Source organism: Hyaena hyaena, unplaced genomic scaffold, assembly GCF_003009895.1.
Source record: "Hyaena hyaena isolate Hyena2069 unplaced genomic scaffold, ASM300989v1 scaffold_421, whole genome shotgun sequence".
Lineage (NCBI taxonomy): Eukaryota > Metazoa > Chordata > Mammalia > Carnivora > Hyaenidae > Hyaena > Hyaena hyaena.
The window spans coordinates 438,722-462,723 of NW_024081057.1; the positions used below are offsets into that span (position 1 = coordinate 438,722).

The window sequence follows — 24,002 nt, forward strand, 5'->3', positions numbered from 1 at the left end:
ATATGGAAAGAGGCCTATACAGAGGAAAAGAGTCAGGGAGGGAACGCGCATGAGTTATGCGGCACATCCAAGCACAAATAACATAAACTACTTCAAAGTGGCCCACAGGCTCCCTGTCTTCTTCAGGAGTCTGTCTATTCACTGTACTTTGATTCCTTTTTGTTGCTGATGTTCTGTTGGGGTTTTTTTGCTATTGAGTTATAGGAGTTCCATATATATTTTGGGTATCAATTCCTTATCAGACACAAAGTTTGCAAAGAGTTTCTCCTATGCCTTTTCATTTTGTTAGCTGTTTCTTCTGCTGTACAAAAGCTTTTTATTTTTAGTTCAATGTAGTTCCACTTGTTGATTTTGTGTGCTCTGATTCTTGATAAAAATTATAAACGCATACTTTTTTTTTTTTTTAATTTTTTTTAATGTTTTTTATTTATTTCTAGGAGAGAGAGAGAGACACAGCGTGAGCAGGGGAGGGTCAGAGAGAGACGGAGTCACAGACTGAAACAGGCTCCAGGCTCTGAGCTGGCAGTCAGCACAGAGCCCGACGCGGGGCTCGAACCCACGAACCGCGAGATCATGACCTAAGCGAAAGTCGGACGCTTAACCGACTAAGCCACCCAGGCGCCCCAAACGCATACTTTTTTAAAGGAAAGCCTGAAGAAAACTAAGAGGTGATAGACAAAATCCTTAAAATTTCCACTTTGTCCGAAATGAAAGCTAAGAACTGAACAAACAGCATGATGAAACAGCAGACATCACCATATTAGATTTACAACTTATGTCAAGGTGTCCATAAAATAAAAGGGGAAAAGTGAAAAGTATAAAAATATGAAGAAAAAAATAAGCTTGATTTGATGTAGTAATTTAGGAAAAATTGGGAAGTGGGAGAAAAAGTATAGAAATATTTCACTTATTTAGAAATCTTTATTCAACATTCTCAATTATTTGTAACCATGGCCAAGAACTCAGAAGAACGCAAAAAACCAAAACCAAAATCCAAGCAGCCAAACTGAAGCCCTACAACTATGCTCCTCTGTCCCTTCTACTCTTCACACAAATTCTAACAAACCTGCCTCCTCGGAATAAGGCGGAACCAATGCATTAGAAGGAGGGAAACCGGAACCACTCAAGACAGACAAGCAAAAGTAAATGATGATAAGTGATGAGGAGAGAGAAATAAAAACTATAAACGGGTGCCATGAGACTTTAAAATAAACTCAACCTGGGGCGCCTGGGTGGCTTAGTCGGTTAAGCGTCCGACTTTCGCTTAGGTCATGATCTCGTGGTTCGTGGGTTCGAGCCCCGCGTCGGGCTCTGTGCTGACTGCCAGCTCAGAGCCTGGAGCCTGTTTCAGTCTGTGACTCCCTCTCTCGCTGACCCTCCCCTGCTCACGCTGTCTCTCTCTCTCTACTAGAAATAAATAAAACATAAAAAAAAAAAAAAAAAAATTTAAAATAAACTCAACCTGGCAAAAACTACATATCCCCTACCTCCAGAAAACACCACTATATTGCAGCACAGTACGATAAATCATGTTACCTGTGCCTTGTTTAGGAGAAGGAAATACATTTTCAGGTACCTACATCTTCTTCTAGAACTGTTAAAAAATTTAACATAAAGTTGAAACACAAAAGGAATATGCTTCAGTTAGCTGGAAACCAGCAATGTGTTGAACATTCCATCCTCCACCAATGTCAGATAAGGGGGCTACAAGAGAGAGTCCAGAGACAGACAACATAGCGGGAGCCATTCTGACCTACACAAATAAACGCAGGAGTTAAATAGTTAAAAGACTCTTTGGCAAGTTGCGCAAACAATTTCTATTCCCCAGAACACAAACTCTTTAGCACTAACCCTAATAAACAAAAACAGATAAAGTATTATTTGGAATTTTCTCCAACTGTACGTTAAGAATGCCTTTGTCACCTAGGTAAAGAAGTTTAAATGGAAAGAATACAAATGATGAAATAAAGGTGGTGCGCAGAGAAATGCCACTAAAGAAACCAAACTAGCTGATAGAGGAGAAATGTGTGCCGATGACTGAAGAACAGCAACTGGTGGAGATGACGCAAAGTACTTAAGCAGCCGTCTGGTTTACATACACTCAATCTTAACTTGTTCTTGCTTTTCCTGTTGTGCAAGGCGAGCTGCAACTTCTTCGGGTGGTCGCTCCCGTACAGAAGTTGAGGATGCTTCCTCTTGCAGCAAAAGTAAATAAGAGGAAATCAAATTTCAGCACATAATTTCAGTAGCTCACAGGGGCATCAAAACACCACTGTACTTGACAGCTCTATCAACTGAGGGCATTTTTGTCATATTTTAAAACCACATCATCAATGACTCTAACATGAAGAAATAAGAAGTCAGCTCTTAAACCTGTTACTTTCAAAGATTGATTATTCAAATTCTGAAATTTAAAAAATTCCCTAAACAAGACTGTACATAAAACCAGTATATATGGGTACTTACATACTGTCTAGAGGTTGCCTAGGCATTGAATAGTTCTGATGAGCAAATCATTATAAAACCACAAATATATATAAACTACCTGAAGCTGTAGGCTTGGATTTTCCTTCAATTCCAGGGTGATCAGTTTTTACAGATTCCTCGTGCTGAACTGCAGGGGCTGGGACCGACAGTGTATCACCTGCTGCAGAAATAATTTGAGCTGCCGCTGTAGGTCCTACAAATATATGTTACTCATGGTATTTATAGTTTCCTGGGTTAACACAAAAGCACATAGGAATCTACTACTATTAGCACCCCCTTCACATCTGACTCCTTACAGACATAAATGCATGTGCTGCCACGACCCAAACACTCCAAGTGGACTGGGGCACCTTCCCCTATATACATAACCCCACATGAGATGGACAATAGCAGGAAATGCACAAGAGAATGGAGTCTTCTAAGTGCCCACTTACATTTTTACCATCACCAATCTCAAGCAAGGCTTCCAATAACAGTACTAAACAGTATCTTAAAATATAAAGTGCGCTATAGACTTACATAACACGGAAAAGTAGTAACAAAGTAGAAAAAGGCCTATAATGAAGAAGGTAGACAAAAGTAACCAAAAAATATTTAACAGTGGTAGAGATGAGAGAAGAGGTGTGAGCAAGAATAGGATGACAGTTGTAAACACAAAAAGAAGGAAGGCAGGCTGAAGAAATTCAAGAACTTATAAACAAGTGTTGGAAGAGGAAAATGAGTGATTCTCAAGGTAAAAAGCAGGGGGGGAAAGAGTAACAGAATAGAGGGAAAAAATTTAAATAAACTGAAAGAGATAAAGCTGGATTATCACAAAGCCTATTAACTGGTCTCTGTGCTTTGCTCTTGATCCCTTTATCTATTCTCCACCAGAGCTGCTGATCTTGTTAAAATAAAGGTCAGGTATCAATACCCTGGCTCAGAACCCCCCTAGCACCTTCCCATCACACTCAGAATATGAAGCAAAATTCTTCTAACAGCCTCCAAAGATTACCACAATAGGCCTTCTGCTTCCTCTCGACCTCATTTGCTACTGTTCTCCTCTCCACTCCAGTTTCATATGCTCCTTACTACTTAAATATACCAAGCCTTCACACTAGCTAATTCCTCTGTGTGGGATGCTTTTCTCTCGCCAGCCTTTTATACGTGCCTTATTCCCTCATCTCTTTCTAGTCTTTACCCATTCCATTTTAAATTGCAGCATTCCCCCCAACACGTCACTTCTGACATCCTATATGCTTCACATGTATTTATATATGATCTTCTTCCCCTCATCCCACTAAGAAATATTTGCAGTTTGTGTTTGTTTGTTTTTACTGTTTTATTCACTGATAAAACCCCAGTGCCTAGAAGAATGTTTGGCATATAGTAGACAATTAGTGAATATTTGCTGAATAAAACAAAGTCAAGTTGTTTAATCAAGGACAAAAGTGACTAAGGAGAAACACAGAAGTTCAAATGTATACTGAGCAGGTTAGAGTTAGGTTAAGTGCCGTAAATTACTGGTAAATCATGAAGGAAAAAAAAAAACCCCAGGCCATAGCTAGATCAAGACACTTTCACAATGAGAGGAGAAAGAAATGATAAAGAGGTAGAAAAAACAGGTGAGACAAGAGAATAAATCTTGAAATTCAAAGAGGGGAAAAGGCTAGGAGGCAGAGGGGAAAAATACAAAAGGAAAAGTGTTGGGGCGCCTGGTTAGCACAGTTGGCTCAAGTCATGATCTCACAGTCGTGAGACTGAGCCCCTAGTGAGGCTCCACACTGAATACGGAACCTGCTTAGGAGTCTCTCTTCCTCTCTCTGCCCTTTCCCCACTTGCACAACACTCTCTCAATCAAAATAAATAAATATTAAAAAGAAAGAAAAAGAAAGTGTTGGAGGCAAGACAATTCTTGCTGTTATCCTCACTCCAGTAGCTATTCACAATAAAGTCCAATTCCATATCCCACTCAACTCCTAAAATGAGTGCCAAAATGACCAGTGTGAATGAACACTCCTTCCCCAGGGTGAGAAGTAGAAACCAGAAGAGTGCTCATGCGGTGGGGCCCCCTCTTGACCCTGAGTACAAATACATTAAAACAATTCATTTACCTATAATTTTTAAAAAATGATTCTCAATTTAAGTACCTGTTGTTGAAGCTGGAGTGTCTCCCTTCTGTTTTTGGACTTGTGAGGCAGGCTGTTTAGATTCTTTCATTACCTCTGATACACTAGAGATTTTTAGTGGACCAGACTGAACCTTGGAAATAAAAACCATGTAACATTTCAGATATAATACTATTTTTTTTTAAAAAAGGCAGCTTGTATTATTACAAGTCAATCTTTCAGGCTTTGCATATAAAGTTAACACTTTACAACATAATGTAAGGTAAGAGAAGCCATCATTCTAGAAAAATGCAGCCCCAAAACTTCATTCCAAATGACCAGCCCACATTTTAGTAGTAACAAAGGCTTTTCTTTGGGCAACTAATAAAGTACATAATGCAGAACCTTCCCTTTAAACACCATTTCTTTTCCATGCACAACATTGAGAAGACCATTTCCATCTGCTTTCTAAATCAAATTTTGTTGTCCTGTGTATACATTCAATTAGAAACAATTTTCAGAGGGTCAGACTAAAACTGAAAGTTTGTTTCTTTAATCTCCCAGATTCATGCAACTGCACGCTAAAATACACAATCCAATTTTAATACCCACTTTCTCTTTCTCAGTTACCATCTGCCTTAAGTTTAAGGCCCTATTCATTAAGACTGCCAGATGATGTACTGGCAAAAATTACGGAGTAGCAGAAATATTTTCATTTACCTCCTATGGCATGCCACTTTTTGCCAGAACTTGACAATGGGGCTCAGATATCTCTAAGATGACTACTCAAATATAAAAATAGTTCTGAACTTCGTCACTACCAGAAATTAGAAATCTATGCATTTTCTTTTATTAAATTTTTATTATTTAAATCACTATAACAAACTAATATCAAGACATATTAATGGTTTTATTTTGCCTTTATGGTTCTCTTTCCTTCCAGCACTCTCAAGCAGCCACTGCCAACAGCCTGAAATCTATCTTTCCACCCATGATCATAAGCTCAGGTATACACACACATAAGATTTTTCATTTTTTAAACAAACTAAAATAGTGTTATATACAAATTACCATGTAGCTCAGTTAATAATGTACCATGGACATTCTCTTCCAGGACAAGAAATTATTTTTAGTCACATAATATTCTAATTTAATTGCATATCTTAATGTAGTTGCAAAACCCACAATTTGGTCAACTATTCTCCTATTTTGAGATATTCAAGTTTTTTCCTGATTTTTTTGTTGTTGTCGTTAAACATCCATGTCCATGTAACTGAAAAGTACTACAGTGTGGTCTCTGTGGGACTGTTTACCAAAAGAGGATGTGCTGGGTCAAAGAAGTTATATACTTTTAGAAGATATTAACAGAACACTTTCACAGAAGGATCTAGCAACTCACACGCTCACGATAAACGTGTATATACATGTGTCTGTGTATAAATAAGATCTATTTCCAGACTAAGTTCTTCTATTCCTTGTATTTCCAATCCTGTGTCAAAACCTTGTTCTATTAAAGCAGGATTATAACAAAGTCCAATTACCTGGAAAAGCAAGTGTCTTCTGACCCCTCCCCACCCCAACGCTGTTCTGAAATGTTCTTGGCTGGTTTTATACATTATTTAATCCTTTCATGTGAACTTTAAAATCATCTTATCTGATTCTTCAACCTCTACAAAACTCCATTAGAATTCTTAGTAGATGACTGTATACATGGTATGTATATACGGTTATACAAATGTCATTTCTCTCAAATTTCTATACAAATTTAAGGAAAATTTGAGAGAAATGCAAATATTAGAGAAAAATGACATTTTTATATTAAGTCCCATCCGGAACATAACATTTGTCTCCATTTAGGCAGGTCTTATTCCATGTCCATCAAAAAGATTTTAAGTTTATTTTCTCTCAATATTTATGATCTATGCATAAATAATCATTTTGACACAGAAAAGATTATCATGAAATAAAATGTAAAATGCAGTTTCTAAAAGCAACAAGTTGGTAATAATAGCTGAGAATGAATAAATGGTAAAAATTAAATAAAAAACCCCACTAACTGCTACTGTAGTTCAGAGGTGAGAAAATACACTTTGGTGTATGCAGTGAAGGACGTAAAGAGAACATTAGTAGGCTAAAGAAAGGAAGTCACTTTGGGTACCACCCAAGGGAAAAACCATGCAAGTGGAAAGGAGCTTTGCCTAGCTCTTTACTTTAACGCAGGCCGGCAGGCCGCTGAAACACCACCTGGTACATAACAATCACTTGATGAACACTTGCTGATAAATGAACGGAAAGCACAAGGCATATCTGTAAGGTAAACTGGCATGAAGCTAAGGAGTTATGTGCAGGATGATTCAGAGGTAAGGCTGGAAAGGTAAGTAAGCCAGACTGCCAAATGTGTTAAATATCAAACTAAACACCAGCAAAAACCATAAACTACAGAAAATAAGGGAACAAATGGGGAGCTCCTAGGCTCACTTTTAACCACTCCTGGTTCTACTCTCCTTAGTCAGAACCTGAAACAATCTCAAAAATCTCTCTAGTGTTTACATTCTACAGTCTCTGTCTTTCAAAGGATAAGTAATGTGTAAACTTGCTGATTAAATGATATGAAAATATCATGAAAATGTGATAGCATTTATTTTAGAAGAGTCTCTGATACTGATAAGAGGAAGGCCTAGGTTATGATGGGGGGAGAGATCTCAGGTGTGGAGACTGGGAAGACAGGGATGGGGGCACAAACAGGTCTAGCTTGGAGATGAAGTGAGAAAGGTCAAAAGTGGGATAAGGACAGTAGTAATGCAAGAAAAAAATGAGCATCAGAGATTAAACAAGATAGGGTAGTTAACAAAATATAGGCAACTATGAAGATGAACCCAAGAATTCTAACCTAACTATGTGACAGCATGGCACTATCTTTAACACAAATAAGCAAATCTGAAAAGTGTAACTCTTGAGGTGGTGCAGTATGGACTTGCCACGTAATCCAAGTGGAAATGTTCAGCACAACAGCTAAAGTGGAATAAGGGGAAGCCATGACTATCGAGAGAGACAGACAAGCCGTGTACAAAGAACGACACCTGAAGTTATGGCAAGCAGGCAATACTACTCTGAACTATCCAGCCTGTCTCCCCACTCCCAGAATTGCTCCCAACTATTTCTCCTGGGTCATATAGGTAAAAATAGACCCAAGATTTTAGAATGCACCACAGAAATCTGTTTCTTGACTACTGAAGCTGCAGAACAGTCTCTCTTGGCCAGCAGGCACAGTACATTTTTAAAATTCATATGGAAGAATAAATGATATGGAATACTAATTTGAAAAAGCATGATAGGGCTGGGGGACGGTGTCAGAGGACATTTGTTTTTCCAAATATTAACTTTGTTATAGGATTGGTCTGTAGACTACACTAGATACTAGAGAATAGAAGTCCACCCAATTTCTAAGAAAGTACTGATCAACCCTGTCCAGCCTCACAGCACAAACACCCAAGGCGAAATCAGCAAAAATCCATGATCTCTTTTGTAAATTTTTTTCCAAAGCAGTTGTTTGAATAAAGAATATTTAAGATGTTTAAAAACTTTTTAAGCCTGATGAGGGGAAACAAAAGTTGACACACTAAATATGCACAAAGTCCCAGAAGTACTGGAAAATATTCTTATCAACCAATCAGTAAGTTGCTGAAAATTGTGACTCTTGTTTTGTTGTCTAAGAAAAGCAGTACTAACTATAACCACTTGGGTTCTGTGTCATGACCATTCTGTATTTATGTTTTTAGTGTTCTAAGTCACAGCTTGATAGTTCCAACAGTGATGGCTGTCAGAGAACACTCTCTGTCCACTCTGTCCACAGGGCAACCATGGTTACCTCTGCCCAAGCAGCCTCTTCCATTTACCCTTGTGTGCCATGCAATTATTTTCTATGTGTTGGGTACTAAATGAGAACACTTAACTCCAAAGGGATAAAAATCCAACTCTACAGATTAATGTTAAAGAAAAGTAACAAACACACATCTGGAAAGTTCTACTAAATTACACACATATTTTCAAAATGAAAACAACAGCATGCTTTTACAAGTATTCCATAGGATAAACTGAAATACAGTTTATAATTCTTACCGGCTTCTTTGGCAATGGAACAGGATAAGGTGGGGAACCAAGAACCATCTCAAAGAGTTTGTCTGAGTAAGGTATGGTTTTCTCTACACTTTCTCGAAAATGGGAATCCCATTTTGCATACAGGATAGTGCCACCAATACCTCCACCAACAAACAGAATGCCAGCTCCAGCAATTTTGCCAGGAGACAACCTAAGTGAAAGAAATAGGAAACACATTTATACTTCTTGGCTCTCCCACACCGACTTCCTTAGACCAATGTTAAGAGTCTCAAAGACCTCTAACCTCTACCTCTCCACTGCTGATTCAGATCTCAGCAGCCAAGTTTATTACTGCACATCATCTTTCCCTGATTTGCTTTAAAACATATCTGTAATAGAAAATAACATTTATGGATAACTACATTTTTTTAACAGTAATATCTAGAATAGGAAGAATTAAGTAATCTACTCTTTAACATTTAAAATTCAAGATGTTAAAAAAAATTCAAGATGTTCACAATCATGAGAATTCCTCTGAACCCACGAAATATCACTAACTTTCAAAGCTCCTCTCCCCTTAATAAAACATTTCTGTAAATACAGTAAAATAAACCTTTTACAAAAGAAACAATATAAATATCAAATAAAACAAATACTTTTGAAGTTATAATGTGCTGAGTCCTAAATAGATATCTATTTGCCACAGAACAGAAGATAACACATGATGGAGGGAGGCTGTCTACCTTGGATGCCACCTAACTACAAAAGAACTAAAAGGAGCATAACAAATTTTTACCTACAAATAAATAATGCTCCAAAAATATTACAGCAAATCTCCAGTGTCTGTACCCCTTAACGAAAATTATTTTAAGCAGTTATTCCCATATTCGTGGAAAACATATACATAAACACATCCCTTAACATACAGTTAAAAGTCTCTTTACAGGGAGACATACCACATACCTAGAACTGCCCGCAGTAGAGTATCTACGGCATGGTCGTAATGGACGGAGGATAAACTTCCCACAGAGACAACTCTAGGGAGGAAGGAGAAAACGTCACAACCAATGCACAAGGAATCATGGGATGCTTTTAGGGTGGTAACTCATATGCAGTATTTTTATTACAAATGTCTTTATTAAACAAAAAATTATTTTACTTTGAGAAATCAATTCACAGACCTTTAACAAAAGTGATGCTTCCAGTATGTCAAGGTTCATGTAAGATCATTTTTTTTACATGTTTTTTAATGTTTTATTTATTTCTAAGAGAGAGAGGGAGACACAGAATCCGAAGCAGGCTCCAGGCTCTGAGCTAGCTGCCAGCACAGAGCCCAACACGTGGCTTGAACCCACAAACCATGAGATCATGACCTGAGCCGAAGTCAGACGCTTAACTGACTGAGCCACCCAGACGTCCCATGTAAGATAATTTTTAATATTAAAAAAATTATCAGATTATGATCAATTAGCACTTTTAAGTGTTATTTATATATGCTAATTATTTCTTAGATACAACTGGAATTTGCCATATGCTTTTCTAATTGGCAAGGAAAAGTAAAACAATAGTATAAAATATCTATTTTTACTTTGTAAGCTTTAGACATCTGAAAAATCACCCACAGAAAACACTGCATTGTAGGAGGTATGCAAATCCACTCGGGAAAGATTCAATCTTAGGTTTAATTTGTCTAGAAAAATGTATCTTATTCCGACTATAAGATAACTATGGGGCAAGTCAATTCCCAAAGTCACTCATTTAAATCTACAAGTTCACCTTAGTTTGCATAATGTATCATTAAACTAAAAGCCAATAATTTTAAGAAAAAACTTATAATGTTGTAAATTCTCAGTAATTACTAAAAATAAACTATAAAAAAATAACTTAAAAAATAAAATAAAGCTATTCATAGCAATCGATCTGAAATTTCAAACTTATTGGATCAATAAATTCTTGATACCAAGTAGAAAAATCAAACTGCAACAAGTCAAAGGGGAAAAATATGTTCTCTAGGTTCCTTGATGAAACTGCATTCAAAGAATTATCAGAAAAACACAAACTTCCTTTCAGAAATATGTTAAGGTCAAAGAACCCTGATCACATGATCAAAGGGCATATAAAATTACTCTAGAATTACAGTTGCAATTTACACTCTATTTGCCAAAGCCTAAAGGTAAACATTAATGTCTTAACACATTTAGGAAAAAAACAGAAAACAAGAAGCTAGATGTTTTACAACATCTAAAGCAGTTATAATATTTTACAAGTATTTCAATTACTACCTAACATCAAGAATTCTCAACATCTTTCTACTGCATTTAATACAAAGGCATGTTTTCCTACTATTCTATAAAGTGGGTTATGTGAAATTTTAAACAGAACTACATCCATTTTGATAGGTCAACAATTCCATTTTGTTGACTTAGAAAAGAAATATTAGGAAATAATAAAAGTTGTATTTATTTAGATTCTATTCTTCACTTTCATTGGTACAAAGAAGTATTCAAGTCAAAAGTTAAGATACTTTTTTTTCATTAAAAAAAAATTTTTTTTGATAAAGAAAGAAAGCGCGAGTGGGAGAGGGGCAGAGAGAGGGAGACACAGAAGCAGGCTCCAGGCTCTGAGCTGTCAGCACAGCTCGGACTCCCGAACCACAAGATCATGACCTGAGCCGAAGTTGGACACTTAACCAACTGAGCCACCCAGGCGCCCCAAAAGTTAAGACTCAATTAACGGTGGGTAATTAGGTAACTGGAACATCCAGCAGCAAACATAATAGTGAATAGTGAATTGAACCCAAGGAGTACAAAACCAAATTAACACTAAAACTCATGAATACCCTATTTCACATCAATATTTGTTTTTTAACCTGTTTATCTACCTTCTACTTTTATGTTGACCCTCTTTCCCACGCTGATAGAATGTTATCTGATGTGACTGTAAATTTATATTCCTAGTATTAAGTAAATTTAAAATGTAAAATTTTAAATAAGAATTCAAAAGATTTAGTTGCATATAGTCATCTCTCTCACAACTTCTGTCCCCCAGCCGCTCAGATCCCCTCTCCATAAGCAACAAATGCTACCAGCTTCTTGTATACACAGAGATATTCTATGACAGAGAATTCCTAAAACACTCCCTTTACACAAGATACCATAATACATACCCAGTTCTGAACTAAAGTTCATTCGATATGTATTTGAGATCATATCAGTAAATGAACTCTTTCTAGTGGGTTTTACAGAGATTATTCATTTGTATGGATGTTGTTTAATGTATTTAACCAGCCCCTTTTTGATGGACAGTGAGGTTTAGTCTAAATTTTTGTTATAATAATGTTGCCAGGGAAATCTACATCATTCTGGGTCGATTCTTTAAGTATGACTTTCAATGTTGATAAATATTGATAAGTAATGCCAGAGTAGCCAAACTGTCCCCTAGTAATGTAAGAGAATGTTTTCTCAGTCTTCCAAACATACTTCCAGTGTAGTTTTAATTACCATTTCCTTTACTATGACTGTGGATCTTTTCATGTATTTATGACATTTTTATGTCCTTTTCTATGAATGATCAGATTGTATCCCTTGAGAACTTTTATTATTTTTTATTATTGTTGTTCATATACAGTTTTTTCCTAAAATAAGTGTTCAGTGAACATTTCCGTACACCATTTCACTTTTTTTTTAATTTGAGTATAGCTGACACACAATGTTACATTAGTTTCAGTTGTACAACGTAATGACTCAACAACTCTGTTATGCTATGCTCACCCCAAGTGTAACTACTATCTGTCACCACACAATACTTTTACAGTATCAATGACTGTATTCCCTATACTACATCTTTTATTTCTGTTCCATAACTGGAACCCTATACTTCACACTCCCCTTTACCCATCATATCCTTTTCCCATCCCCTCCGGCAACTGTTATTCTCTATAAGTCTGATTTTGCTATTTATTCATTTGTTTAGATTCCACACACAAGTGAAATCATGGTACTTTTCTTTCTCTGTTTTGACCACTTTTAAATAAGACTGAACTTCTTCATATTCTTTTTATATATGAAGAGAAATTAGCCATGGGTCTGCTAATTGCAAATGTTTTTATCCAGTTTGTAATCTGATTTTTATCTTTGTTCATGGTAGTTTATGTCATGCAAAAAATTACTTTCATGTAGTCAAAACCGTCAATCTTTTCTTATATAGCTTCTGGGTTTTCTCATATTCTTAGAAAGCCAGCCTTGGATTATAAAATAATTCTTCTCTATTTCTTCTACACTCATAGTTTCATTTTTTTAAATATATAAATCTTTGAAATTAGTGTAAAATATAGATTCAGGTTTATTTTTTCCAAACGTCTATTCAGTCATCCCTAAATCATAGACTGAACAGTTTGTTCCAATATTTGAAGTGCCACCTTTAAAACATACCAAATGTCTTGATGCATTTAGATTTTTCCAATTTGTTCCACTGAGCTACACTAATTCTACAATGTTTTAACTACTGCATCTTAGAATTAGCTTTTGGGGTGCCTAGGTGCTCAGTCAGTTGAGCATTCAACTTAAACTCAGGTCATGATCTCACGGTCCATAGGTCTGAGCCCCTTGTTGGGCTCTGTGCTAACAGCTCAGAGCCAGGAGCCTGCTTCGGATTCTGTCTCTCCCTTTCTCTCTGCCCCTCCCCCAACTCATGCCCGGGCGCTTGCCCTCTCTCAAATATAAACAAACATTTTTAAATTTTTTTTAAAAAAGAATTAGTTTTTGGGGCGCCTGGGTGGCTTAGTCGGTTGAGTGTCCGACTTTCGCTTAGGTCATGATCTCGCGGTTTGTGGGTTCGAGCCCCGCGTCAGGCTCTGTGCTGACTGCCAGCTCAGAGCCTGGAGCCTGTTTCAGTCTATGACTCCCTCTCTCTCTGACCCTCCCCTGCTCACGCTGTCTCTCTCTCTCTCCTAGAAATAAATAAAAACATTAAAAAAAAAAAAAAGAATTAGTTTTTAATCTGGTAGGACTTGTCCTCTCTTAAGTACTATTATTTTTAAGAATTTTCCTGGATATATATTTTTGAAAGCTGAGCTATCAAAATGCTTTCAATTAAACAACATACCATCAATTAGAAAATGCACCGGGACTTAAGAATGGATTAAATGTGCAAAAAAAAATTACCTTTTATGGCCAAAAATTGATACCATAAAGTTTCCTACTTCTGTATGAGAAAAAAGTAGAAATGATGATTGTATCATGACTCAAATTTTATAGGGTTTTTGTCTAAACCAGTCACTCTTGATTTTAAAAAATTTAAGTATCCAGGACCCCTGGGTGGTTCAGTCAGTTGACTTCGGGTCAGGTCACTGACCTCACAGTTTGTGGGTTCGAGCCCTGCTTCAGGCTCTGTGCTGACAACTCAGAGCCTAGAGCCTGCTTAAGATTCAGTGTCTCCCTCTCTCTCTCTACCCCTCCTCAACCCACATTCTGTTTCTCTCTCTTCCTCTCTCTCAAAGATAAAAAAACATTTAAAAAAGGCTTTTTTAAAATTTAAGTATCCTAAATTCGCCTACTCTCATATTCTATGTAGCACGTACTATCCTAAAATAGTTGTAAAAGTCAGAAAATTTATGGTTTTACCACGCAAGTATGAATATGAGCCCATATACTGTGTGTGTGGTTTTAACTATATTTTTTTAAAAAATCTCTGAGGTGCCTGGGTGGCTCAGTCAGTTGAGAATCCAACTTCCAGCTCAGGTCTGATCTCGAAGTTCACGAGTTCAAGCCCGGCACTGAGCTCTGTGCTAACAGCTCAGCGCCTGGAGCCTGTTTTGGATTCTGTCTCCCTCTCTCTCTGCCCCTCTTGTGGTCATGCTCTGTCTCTGTCTCTGTCTCTGTCTCTCTCTCTCTCTCAAAAAATAAACATTAAAAAAAAAAATCTCTTCTAAGTCTCTTTTAATCTGTAAGTTTTCCCTCCAATAATTTGTTGGAGAACCTGGGTTGCTTGATATGTGGGATTTTCTACAGACTGATTCTGTTCAAGATACAATTTAACACGATCCTGTCTTCTGTATTTCCTGCAAACCAGAGTTAGATCCAGACACCTGCTCAGACTCAGGTTTATTCTCTCTGGCAAAACTTTAGGTGGTGTTGTTTTCTCTCATCAGGAGGCACCAAGAGGCTGGTTATCTCTCTTTTCATGATGTTATTAACTGTTAACATGCAATGTCTAGATCCATTAATTTTCTGGAAGTTGCAAAAAGTGGTAATTCTATTATTTTTCATTTATTATTTGACATATTTTCAAAGAGACGTTTTTCTTCATCTAGTTTGGTTACCCAAAGCACAGTTCATATAGGAAAGGCAGGATAATGCTTCTTTTTATCCTTTTATCCATTTATCTTCTGATAATGACCAAATGTGAGTTTCAGGGGGGTTTTTTTCATTTATTCATTGTGAGAAATTGTATTTTCCAAAAATTATTACATTTCCCATCACACCTGGTTTCCCAGAACCTTGCCATTTTCCCCAGAACCTTACAACTTCACGAGACCTCAAAAATCACTTAACGGAGCCCAGAAATCTTTAGAACTAAAATATGTTATTTACATAATGTTTTCATTTATACAATTTTTACCTACACAATACATACATGTTATTTATTATCATAAGATAATAGCGGCTGCTGCAATAAAACATCAAGCATGTGGGGTGGATGGAGGGTGAGAGTTAGGACGACCTTGAAGAGACTTAGCAGAAGCTTAATGGCCTTCATGGAGACCACTGGTAAGAGCCTCAGAAAAGTGAGAAGAATGTTTTGGAAACCTGGAGGAAAAAGGGATCCTAGTTATGAAGTTTATCAAAATTGTCACCTGTGGTAAGGCATGGTAAACAGAAAATTAGGTGCTTTACCTAATCAACTGATAAGATTTAGCTAGAGAGTTCCAAGCAGAATACTCAAAGAGTACCAGCTAGTTTCTTTTATCAGAGTATAAGGGTAAAAATGAGCTTCAAAAAACCTCTCTAGCTTTCAAGAACAATTTAAAGGAAATATTAAGGAGCTAGGGCTTGATAGGGTCAAAAATAAAACTGTTTCTCATTTTCAGCCTCTCCAGTCAGCAAAAATCCTTTAAGAACTCAAAGTTCTAAGGAGGTGCTCTTCACAGAATCTTTTCATACACAGAAAAGACTCCTGAGGAATCCTAAGGGGATACTTCCCAGTCTTTTTGTTAAACAACATGGCTACTGAGAATCTTAAAAAAGATTTTATTCTATAGTGGCCACAGGAGTCCAAAACAGTGAAGGACATAATCTTGAGACTTGCAGGATGGTTTTTTTCTCATGGAGAAAACCCCAATAAGACCCACAGGAAGTTCAAATTTAAGATAACTGTATTTTCTGGAAAAGGAAGGACAATTTCAAGAGATGAAACCAAGAGCCCAGAGTAGAACCTAGGGCTATGAAGAATCATTACCAACCAGTAAAAATTAAGAAATGAGCAACATGTGCTATATGTAAATAGCGCTATATTCCTCTGAAAGTTAGTCTGAACACTTGTTTTCAATTTTTTTTTGTAAATATTTACTTATTTTTTGAGAGAGAGCACTCACACAGGGGAAGGGCAGAGAGAAGGGAGGACAGAGGATCCAAAGTGGGCTCTGTGCTGACAGCATCAAGCCTAATACAGGGCTTGAATTCACAAACCGCAAGATCATAACCTGAGCCGAAGTCGGATGCTTAACTAAGCCACCCAGACGCCCCTCATGTGCTTCTTATTTATATATCTTGTCTGGATAAATGTCTATTCAATTCCTTTGCCCCATGTTTTATTTGGGTTGTCTTTTAGTTGCTGACCTGCAGGTATTCTTTACATATTCTGGTTATTAGATCCCTATCAGATATATGGTTTGAAAATATTTTCTCCCATTCTTTACACTCATGTCCTTTGATGAATAAAAATGTTTAATTTAGATGAAATCCAATTTATCTTTTGGAATCATATCTAAGAAACCATTGCCAAATCTAAGTTGGCCTCTAGAGCTCTATTTCTTAAGCACCAAGTTAATCTCTATATATAAACTTCATATCCTACTCTAACACACTTCCTAGTTTTGGAATTCTCTTTACTATACTACTACTACTATACTACCAATATTAGATGATAATAGTAACTTCGAAACTTATGATGTAGAAAAATCTACACTGTTTCAAAGCAATCCGCCTTGACATATAACTTTGTAACAAATATTATAAGGTTAGCATTGCTATTTCTAACCTATAGAAACATGATTTTTAAAGACAGATAGATAAAACATACAACTCCCATGTTACGTTCTTGCACAAACCCTCTATTCCTTAGCTCCAAACTAAAGTGAATACACAAAAAGAAACCAGAATCTAGCATTATAACCTGGAAACAAACTATAGTAAATAATCCCCTCACATGAACCCCAGCTGGAGGTTCCAGGTTTTCCCTCTAGATTTTGCTGGCTGCTATAACTGATGATGTTTTGGTGGGTTGTGTCCTAAGGATTCCTCCCACACAAACAAGACATCCAGATGTTATTGCCCAGTTCTACACTATGAAATGCAGATTAGTATGTGACAACTTAAGTTTTTCTAGTTAACTTAAAATATTTTAGAAGAATCATGAATTGGGGCTCCTGGGTGACTCAGTCAGTCAGGCGTCCAACTTCGGCTCAGGTCATGATCTTGCGGTCCGTGGGTTCAAGCCCCGCATCGGGCTCTGTACTGACAGGTCAGCACAGAGCCCAGAGCATGTTTCTGATTCTCCCTCTCTCTCTGCCACTCCCCAGCTCGTGCTCTGTCTCTCTCTGTCTCAAAAATAAATAAACGTTAAAAAAAAATAATAATGAATTAAGGTTAAAAATATATCACACCAAAGAAAACCCAGGAAGTTTGGCATTGAAGCAGCATGGTCTCTCAGAATAGACACATTCTGTATCTAAGAAAAAGTACTCTTCAGTTACAAGGAAATGGCATATATTAATCAATATGGCAAAAGGAGTAATACTTCTTTAATTTCCCCTGCATATGTGTGTATATTATTCACATATTCTCATCACATGTCATCACATGTTTTATGATATAAAATTTATTCCAAAATGGTTTGAAAGCCACTAGCCTAAAGAAATGAAAAGAATGCGTAAAAGCAAACAGCAAGCTGTACTTTCTACCATATGTGCTTGACAGACAATACTACTGAATAACATACTGTTTCATAGTCCTTAAAAAAAAATCTAGAATGACAACTAAAAAATGTCCACATATGAATTTAATCCGAAACTAGCTCTGCTATCAAACTTGATCATATACAAACGTTGGCTTTGCCAACCCTCAGAAACGATGTTTCTTTCTCTTAAGTGATACCCAGATAAGATTCTGCATATGCACTACCAAATCTAAAGTTTGGTAGAGGGCTAGGCCAGGCTGAAAGTCCAGGTCCTCCAACCCTCCACCCCCAACTCAACAAAGGTTGGGCCTGGTGATGCAGTCAGTACTGGGACTAAAAAGACAAATGGTGTTAAGTCTGGGAAATAAACTGAGGAAGAACTAGAGCTCTGAAGCACATTTCTGGAAAGAAAAAGGACACAAAAAGAACAAATTTATTTATGTTGAATATCCACATGTAAGGAATTTAAGGATGATAAGCCCAGACTAAAAGAATAAGATAGATGCAGGCAAACCATGAGAGACTCTTGAATGTTGAGAACAAACTGAGGACTGATGGGGGTGGGGGGGGAGAGGAAGGGGGGAGATGGGCATGGAGGAGGGCACTTGTGGGGATGAGCACTGAGTGTTATATGGAAACCAACTTGACAATAAACTATTAAAAAAAAAGAATAAAATAGATGCCATGTGATGGCTAATTTCATGTCAACTTGGAGGGTGTTCTTGGAGGAGATTAACATTTAAATCAGTGACCTGTGCAATAAAGCAGACTGCCTTCAATAATGTAGGTGGGCCTCATCCAATCAGATGAAGGCCTGACTAGAACAAAAAGACCAGCCTCCCCCAAAAAGGGGGGAATTCTCCAGCAGACTGCTTTCATTCTGGAACTGCACATCAGCTCTCCGGGTCACCAGCCTTCAGACTAAAACTGCACCAAAGGCTCACCTGGGTCTCTGCATATCAAGCTTGCTAGCTCCATTGTAGATGTTGGACTTGCCAGCTTCCACAACTGCATAAGCCAATTCCACACAATAAATCCTTTTATCTATATATGTATCTATTGGTTCTCTTACTCTGGAGAACCCTAACGCACCATCAGAGATGCTAAAACCTATGGGGCTTTAAGTGAGGTCACATCCATTTATGAAGATTAAAAAAATTAACATAAAATAAATTCTTAGTTCAAACATGTCACAAATATTTACAGAGCATCTATTAGGAGCCAGGGAGAGATGGGAAGAGAGGGCCTTGGGGATATATTCAAAGGTACAAAGAAGCAGATTCAACAAAGGAAAAAGGAGAGAGATGAAGGGTAAAATGAGCCCCAAGATACATGAGAAAAGCCAAAAGAGCAAAAAGTTTCACAAAGCAACAATATCAAATGCTACAGAATGACTGAGGAGACAATTAAGAACAAGTCAATGGAGGTGCCTGGGTGGCTCAGTCAGTTAAGCCACCAACTCTTGATTTTGCTTCAGGTCATAATCTCACAGTTAGTGAGAAAGAGCCCTTTGTGGGGCTGCACGCTGACAGCACGGCACCTGCTTGGGATTCTCTCTCTCCCCCTCTATTCCTCTCCTGCTCACAAGTATGCTCAATTGCGCGCTCTCCCTCTCTCACCAAATAAACTTCAAAAATAAAAAGAATAAGCCAATGAATTTTACAGGATAGCAATTTTGAGACAATAAGAAAATGTGAATGCAAGCTAGAAAAGGGTTCATATTTTAGTATGTAGCTTTAATCTGTTTTCTTCTAATTTCCTATTTGGGATCCCAGTAAATAGAAAACATTTTTGATGAAAGGAAGGAAAAATAAATTTTGGACTTTATGGCAGAAACAAGAGACAGATCAGTGACAACCATGACACAACCTGTGGGCATAATAAGAAGATTGTGCCAGGAGAGGAGGGGTCCAAAGACAAACCAACAGTTCTGCCCTGAAAGGCAGCTCAACTTCCTCCAATCTTCTCGTCTCACTTGGGTACTGTATTAGAAGGGGCTCTAAATGGACCCCAAAATCCTCATCCCCTATTAAGCCTATGATTAGGGTTGCACGGCAGAAGGAATTTTGCAGGTGTAATTCAGGTTACTAATTAATATAATTCAGGTTACTAATCAGTTGACTTTGAGTTAATCAAAAGGGAGGGTTTCCAGGTGGGCCCAGCCTAATCCTATAAGCTCTTTCCATATTGATCTAGAATTAAGAAGTAGGAAAGTTAAGGGAGACTTTTGAAATCAAAGAGACAAGCTCTGCGTAGCCTGCAAGAAAGCAAACACCCATGTTATAAATTGCATCTGAGGACCTTGTGGCAAGACACTTCAGCCTCTAAGAGGGCTAAGTGAGAGCAGGCAAGAAACGAGGGACTTCAGTCCTTCAGCTGCAAGGGCCTGAATTCTGCCAATAAAATGAACTTGGAAGAGGACCCTGAGCTCCAGATGAGAACCACAGACCGTCAAACCCTGAATGCAACTTTATGTGGCAATGGGCAAAGAACCCAGACCATCCATGACCAGAAACTGCAAAATAATAAATCTTTAGGCTGCTAGGTTTGTATTCGTTATGTAGCAAAAAAAGAACTAATACAGACCCTACTTTCCTATAGAAGAGGCTGCTTCTATCCCAGCAACAAGTGGGGAGACAAGCAAACTTAAGGGGGAAAAAAAAGCTGACATATACGATTCCTAACTCACTGTGACCAGGGATTTTGTTCAATTACTGCCTGAGTAACAGTACCTGTTTTGTAATACATTTTTACAAAATATCAATGTTCTGCAAATTGTGAACAGTATTAATAGATTTACTTTTTATTTCCAGTTTTAGAAAATTACTTTGATAACCATGCAGGAATAAAAGTCACTGGGTGTCTAGGCTTCTTGGATGTCTGCCAAAGTTGTGCCAGCACCTGGAGAGATATATCTCAGGCTCATCTCAGAAATGAGCCAAGGTCATGGCTCCTGTCCTTTCTAAGTACCAAGAGCTTTTACTCCATAAACTACAACCTTTTACTTTTCTTTAGAGTAAGAATAGCTCAGAGGAGCTCTCAGCTACAAAAAAGAAAGTCCCTCCCTAATAATTACAACCTTGACCCCCTAAAATGAGGACGTAACAATCTAAACATCTTATTAAAGATTCAACAAGCCAAGGCTGTGCATTTCCTGCTGGGAACTGTAGTTCTCCCCTCGACCTTCAACCACCGGCTGCGCGAAACCTATCACGAGCCCAACCGGCGACCCGAGCACAGGCAGCCACGATTGGTCTCTGACTCGGGCAAGCGCGGGGCTGATTGGATGACAGGCCCCCGAAGCCGTGCCTACCTTCCTGCGCCCGCCTACCCGTCACCTACTCCTTTCTGCACCCCATCCCGCTTCAGCAATAACCCTCAAGTCATCCTGTTGGGCTCAATCCCCAGCTAACTGCCTCACGGGCCCGCCCGGGACTCGCGATGAGGGCGACCCTGACACATGCCTCTCTCCCAGGGCCTAGACAGAGCGAGAGCCTCTCCCATTTTCCGTTGGTTGCATGAAGTCAGTCTGACCACGCGCTCTCTCCCCGCGCCCCCGCGCTCACCTGGGCGGCGGCGGTCACACCGGATAACTGACAGGCCCGCAGCATCTCGGCCAGAGGGACCGCACTGCTGGTGTACGCGGGAGCTACCGCGGCGGCGCCAGTAAAGGAGAGCGTGCGTGAGTGCGTGCCTGCGTCCGTGCTGCCTCTCCGCGCCGGGCGTACCGGAAGGGCAACCAACGCCGCTGCGCACGCGCAGCTCCCTCTTTTGACCCCGCCTAGGCGGCTCGGAAAGGGTGGGCCCTTCCCTGGCGGAAAGGCGATTTCTCCTTCCGGGCCTGTCTTGGAATTCTCCTTTGTATCCCCAAGAATGGTTTAGCAGGGGATCCCGCAGGATGACAGGGAGTTTGAAACATCAGCGCGGAAAACAGCTGTGATTCTTCAACAATTCAAGCAAGAAAACATCTCAGCCGCCTCTTTCAGCTGGATATTTCATAGAAAGCAGTCGATTTGGCGACAGTTACGTAAACAATGGTGTCTTGGTTTGCGTGTTCATTTCATTTGACAGCCTTTCTTGAAGAAGTCATCCTGATTACGGGAGACTGAACGAATACTGGAGAGACCTTTGTGCGGAGTGTGTTGTTCACGTATCTAATAAATGGTAGAGCAGAGATAGAAACCCAGATTCTTCGGGTTCCACCGCTCTACTCCTAGATTAAACCACACTGATTTTCCCACCACGTTTTTAGTTTACAAAAATAATTTTGGCTGCTATCTGTGGGATGGGTTGGAAGTTAAGGAGGTCAGTGCAGAAGAACTGTTCAAAGTATTCCACTACATCTATAACCAAGGTTTAGCTTGTTGAATATTGAACATAGTATTCTATACTGTTAGTACTAATAATTATCACCATCACAGTATCAAAGAAACTTGCATAAATATTGTGTTTACAAAGTACCTTTAGGTCTTAACTAGGTAATTTGTTACAGTATGGTGTTCTTAGAGTTAGGGTTTATTACAGTATGATACTAACCCCACTTGTAAAATGGAGAAATGGATTTGAAAATTACCTAAAATCAAATAATTATGTTTGTGTACGTTCGATGCTTTTCAGAGTAGTTTCGTAATTACACTATTTCATAGCACCATCACCTGATGGCCTCCAGGGTCGTCTTCCATTTTTATGTGGGTTTTTTTTTTTTTTTAAATTTCTGAGAGAGAGAGAGAGAGCAGGGGAGGGTGAGAGAGAGAGGGTGATACAGAATGTGAAGCAGGCTCCAGGCTCTCAGCTAGCTGTCAACACAGAGCCCGACTTGGGGCTCGAACCCACCAACCGTGAGATCATGACCTGAGCCGAAGTCAGACGCTTAATCAACTGAGCCACTCAGGCGCCCCTCATCTCCCATTTTTAAGTCATTTCAGCAATTAAATTGCAACCTCCCCATCCTATCCTTGCCCACTGCTGTTATGCTGGGTGATGCCAGTGTGATGACTTTTCTAACATATTGGCCATAAACCTATCAGTTACAATAAGCAATTTCAACCTGTTCGAACCGTTTGTGGCTCAGCTACATCCTTACCAACTTCTCCAGCTTCAAGATCTCAAACTTCAAAATTAATTTCTGTTGTTCCCTGATGTCTCATTTAACCAAATCCTTAATCTTCATAACTTCTACATGCAATTTATGAAATATTTTTGCTTTAAAGTGGACTTCCCTAAAATATTACACAAATTTTAAATCACTTCTCTTTTCAGAAATGTGCAGTGGCTCCCATTGCCAATTCAGAGAGCATTTATGAAATGTCTCCATACTTTTCCAGCATATGGGAATGTTTTAAAGGCTCAACATGGCCATCTTTGGTGGGAAAGTAATATAGCAATGATGGCGGGTCAGCAATGAGTCAAAGCTCACCACCCTCTTACGTACCCTAAAACGCAGAAGAACTAATGGATAACCATCTCAGTGGTTCTCAAAGTGTGAACTAAGGAGTCTTGAGACCTTTTCAGAGGATCTGTAAAATCAAAACTACCTTCATAATATTAAGAAATTATTTGCTGTTTTCACTCATCTCATAATTTTACAGTAGATTTTTTCCAGAAGTTAGGTGACAAGTGATATAACAGTAGATTGAATGCGTAAGCAAATTTCAGAATCCAGCTTTTTATTAAACCAGACCTTAAAGAGATTTGCAAAAAACGTTAAACCATGCCACTCTTCTCACTAATCTTTTTACCTTGGAATAGTTATTTTTCATGAGTATATTTTTGTTATAAAAATAATTGTTTTAAAATGAATTACTAAGTATGATAGGCAGAATAATTATTCCCAAATATGTACACATTTTCCTAATCCCTGGAACCTATGAATACATTAGTTTACATGGCAAAAAAATTTTTTTGCAGGTGTGATTAAATTAAAACTCTTGAGATGGGGAGACTATCCTGAATTATCTGTATAGGCCTAATGTAATGACAAGGGCATTTATGAGTAAAAGATGGGGACAGGATGGCCAGAGTCAGAAAAGGAGATGTGACAATGGAAGCAGAAGTCAGACTGATGTGATTACTGGCTTTGAAAATGGAAGGAGGCACAGGGCAAGGAACGCAGGCAGCTTCTAGAAGCTGGAAAAGGCAAGGGAACAGATTCTCCCT

At 38.4% G+C, this 24,002-nt stretch overlaps 1 protein-coding gene across 4 annotated transcripts in view; it reads right to left on the reverse strand.

Moving 5' to 3' along the window:
- IMMT (inner membrane mitochondrial protein) overlaps positions 1–21,708 on the reverse strand; it is a 38,496-nt gene extending 16,788 nt beyond the window's left edge. The window contains exons 1-6 of one of the 4 annotated variants that reach the window (XM_039252635.1): positions 21,413–21,708; positions 9,636–9,709; positions 8,694–8,883; positions 4,617–4,728; positions 2,546–2,680; positions 2,100–2,195 (exon numbers count right to left, since the gene is read on the reverse strand). In XM_039252635.1, coding sequence (XP_039108566.1) covers positions 2,100–2,195; positions 2,546–2,680; positions 4,617–4,728; positions 8,694–8,883; positions 9,636–9,709; positions 21,413–21,457 — 652 coding nt within the window. In that variant the 5' untranslated portion in view covers positions 21,458–21,708. The remainder of the gene's footprint in view (positions 1–2,099; positions 2,196–2,545; positions 2,681–4,616; positions 4,729–8,693; positions 8,884–9,635; positions 9,710–21,412) is intronic. The other 3 variants (XM_039252633.1, XM_039252632.1, XM_039252634.1) reach the window with 3 other exon arrangements.
- Between the last annotated feature and the right edge of the window lie 2,294 nt (positions 21,709–24,002).